The sequence below is a fragment of the Otolemur garnettii genome, unplaced genomic scaffold (assembly GCF_000181295.1).
Source record: "Otolemur garnettii isolate 467f Iridium unplaced genomic scaffold, OtoGar3 scaffold00046, whole genome shotgun sequence".
Lineage (NCBI taxonomy): Eukaryota > Metazoa > Chordata > Mammalia > Primates > Galagidae > Otolemur > Otolemur garnettii.
The window spans coordinates 2,686,832-2,688,092 of NW_003852441.1; the positions used below are offsets into that span (position 1 = coordinate 2,686,832).

The 1,261-nt window shown below is 40.4% G+C and overlaps 1 protein-coding gene across 1 annotated transcript in view; it reads right to left on the minus strand.

The window, feature by feature from the left end:
• The window catches only part of NCOR1 (nuclear receptor corepressor 1), a 181,712-nt gene that overhangs the window by 41,717 nt on the left and 138,734 nt on the right, over window positions 1-1,261 (minus strand). Inside the window, exon 27 of the mRNA XM_012805930.2 lies at window positions 655-823. Within this exon, the coding sequence (XP_012661384.1) occupies window positions 655-823 (169 nt within the window). The remainder of the gene's footprint in view (window positions 1-654; window positions 824-1,261) is intronic.

Here is a 1,261-nt window from a genome sequence, read left to right on the forward strand (position 1 = left end):
CCTCCAACTCCTGGGCTCAAGCGAGTCTCCTGCCTCCGCCTCCCAAGTAGCTGGGACCACAGGTGCCCGCCACAACACCCGACTATTTTTTGGTTGCAGCCGTCATTGTTGTTTGGCGGGTCCGGGCTGGAGATTCGAACCCACCACCTTAGGTGTACGTGGCTGGCGCCTTAGCCTATTGAGCTATAGGCGCTGAGCCAAGATTCTTTTTTGTTATAAATCATTAAATCATATTCATTTTATTTATTTATTTATTTATTTATTTATTGTGGGTTTTGGCTGGGGCTGGGTTTGAACCCGCCACCTTTGCCACATGGGGCTAGCGCCTTACTCCTTTGAGCCCCAGGTGCCGCGCCCGTTATAAAGATTCTTTACCTAGGCTAAACTGACTGATTCTAGTCAGTGATGATTGTAACTACCACCTCGGGACACTTACTATGGGCTTTGCACTGTTAATCACTTTTCTCTGACTGAGTTGATTTTCCACAAAATCATCACGAGGAATGTGTTATTATTAATCCCTTTTACTGAAAGGAAACATGGGCTCAGCAAAGGTAGACTGATTTCCCCACAGCAAAAATACAGGAAAACCAGAGCCTATGTTTTCAGTCCCATATTTCAACATAAGCTTCAGTGTATACACACAATACTTACTATCATATGATAAGATATGTCCACTTTTGCCTTCATAGATAACATGGCCTTTGGATGTAGCTTCCTCTCTGCCCTTCTCTGGACTGCTCTCTTCAAGTGGCATTCTAGAAATGGACCCCTTCACCAAAGCCTCAGTTGGAATTCCAGCCTGGGACAGGGCTGGAGTACCCTGCCATCAAATCAAACACAAATACCAGAAAAGTCAATCAACTTTAGAGGAAACCCAAATGCTCAGAGAATTTAACCTATCACACTAAAAGTCAGCTTAATCCATATCTTCAAAGAAGAAAGCATAGGCATACAAGAGAAAATCAGACATCAAATTTTTAAAAACGTAAAGAAATCCTGCACCTTCATCTTTCAACTCTGCTCCACAAAACTTCTTAAAATGATAAGAGGTATAGAAGCAGGTAATCAGCTTTGTTCTTCACCTTGAATTCAATTCTCCATTAAGGGACTTAACTCTTACAAAACAAGTTTGTTTTTGTGCCTAAAATCATACAAATGTAATACAGGTTTTATAAAATTTCTAACAAAAATAAGACAGTAAATTCAGTTTTGAATTTAGACTACTTGCAATTATTGTATAAGGAAAAAAATAACTTTC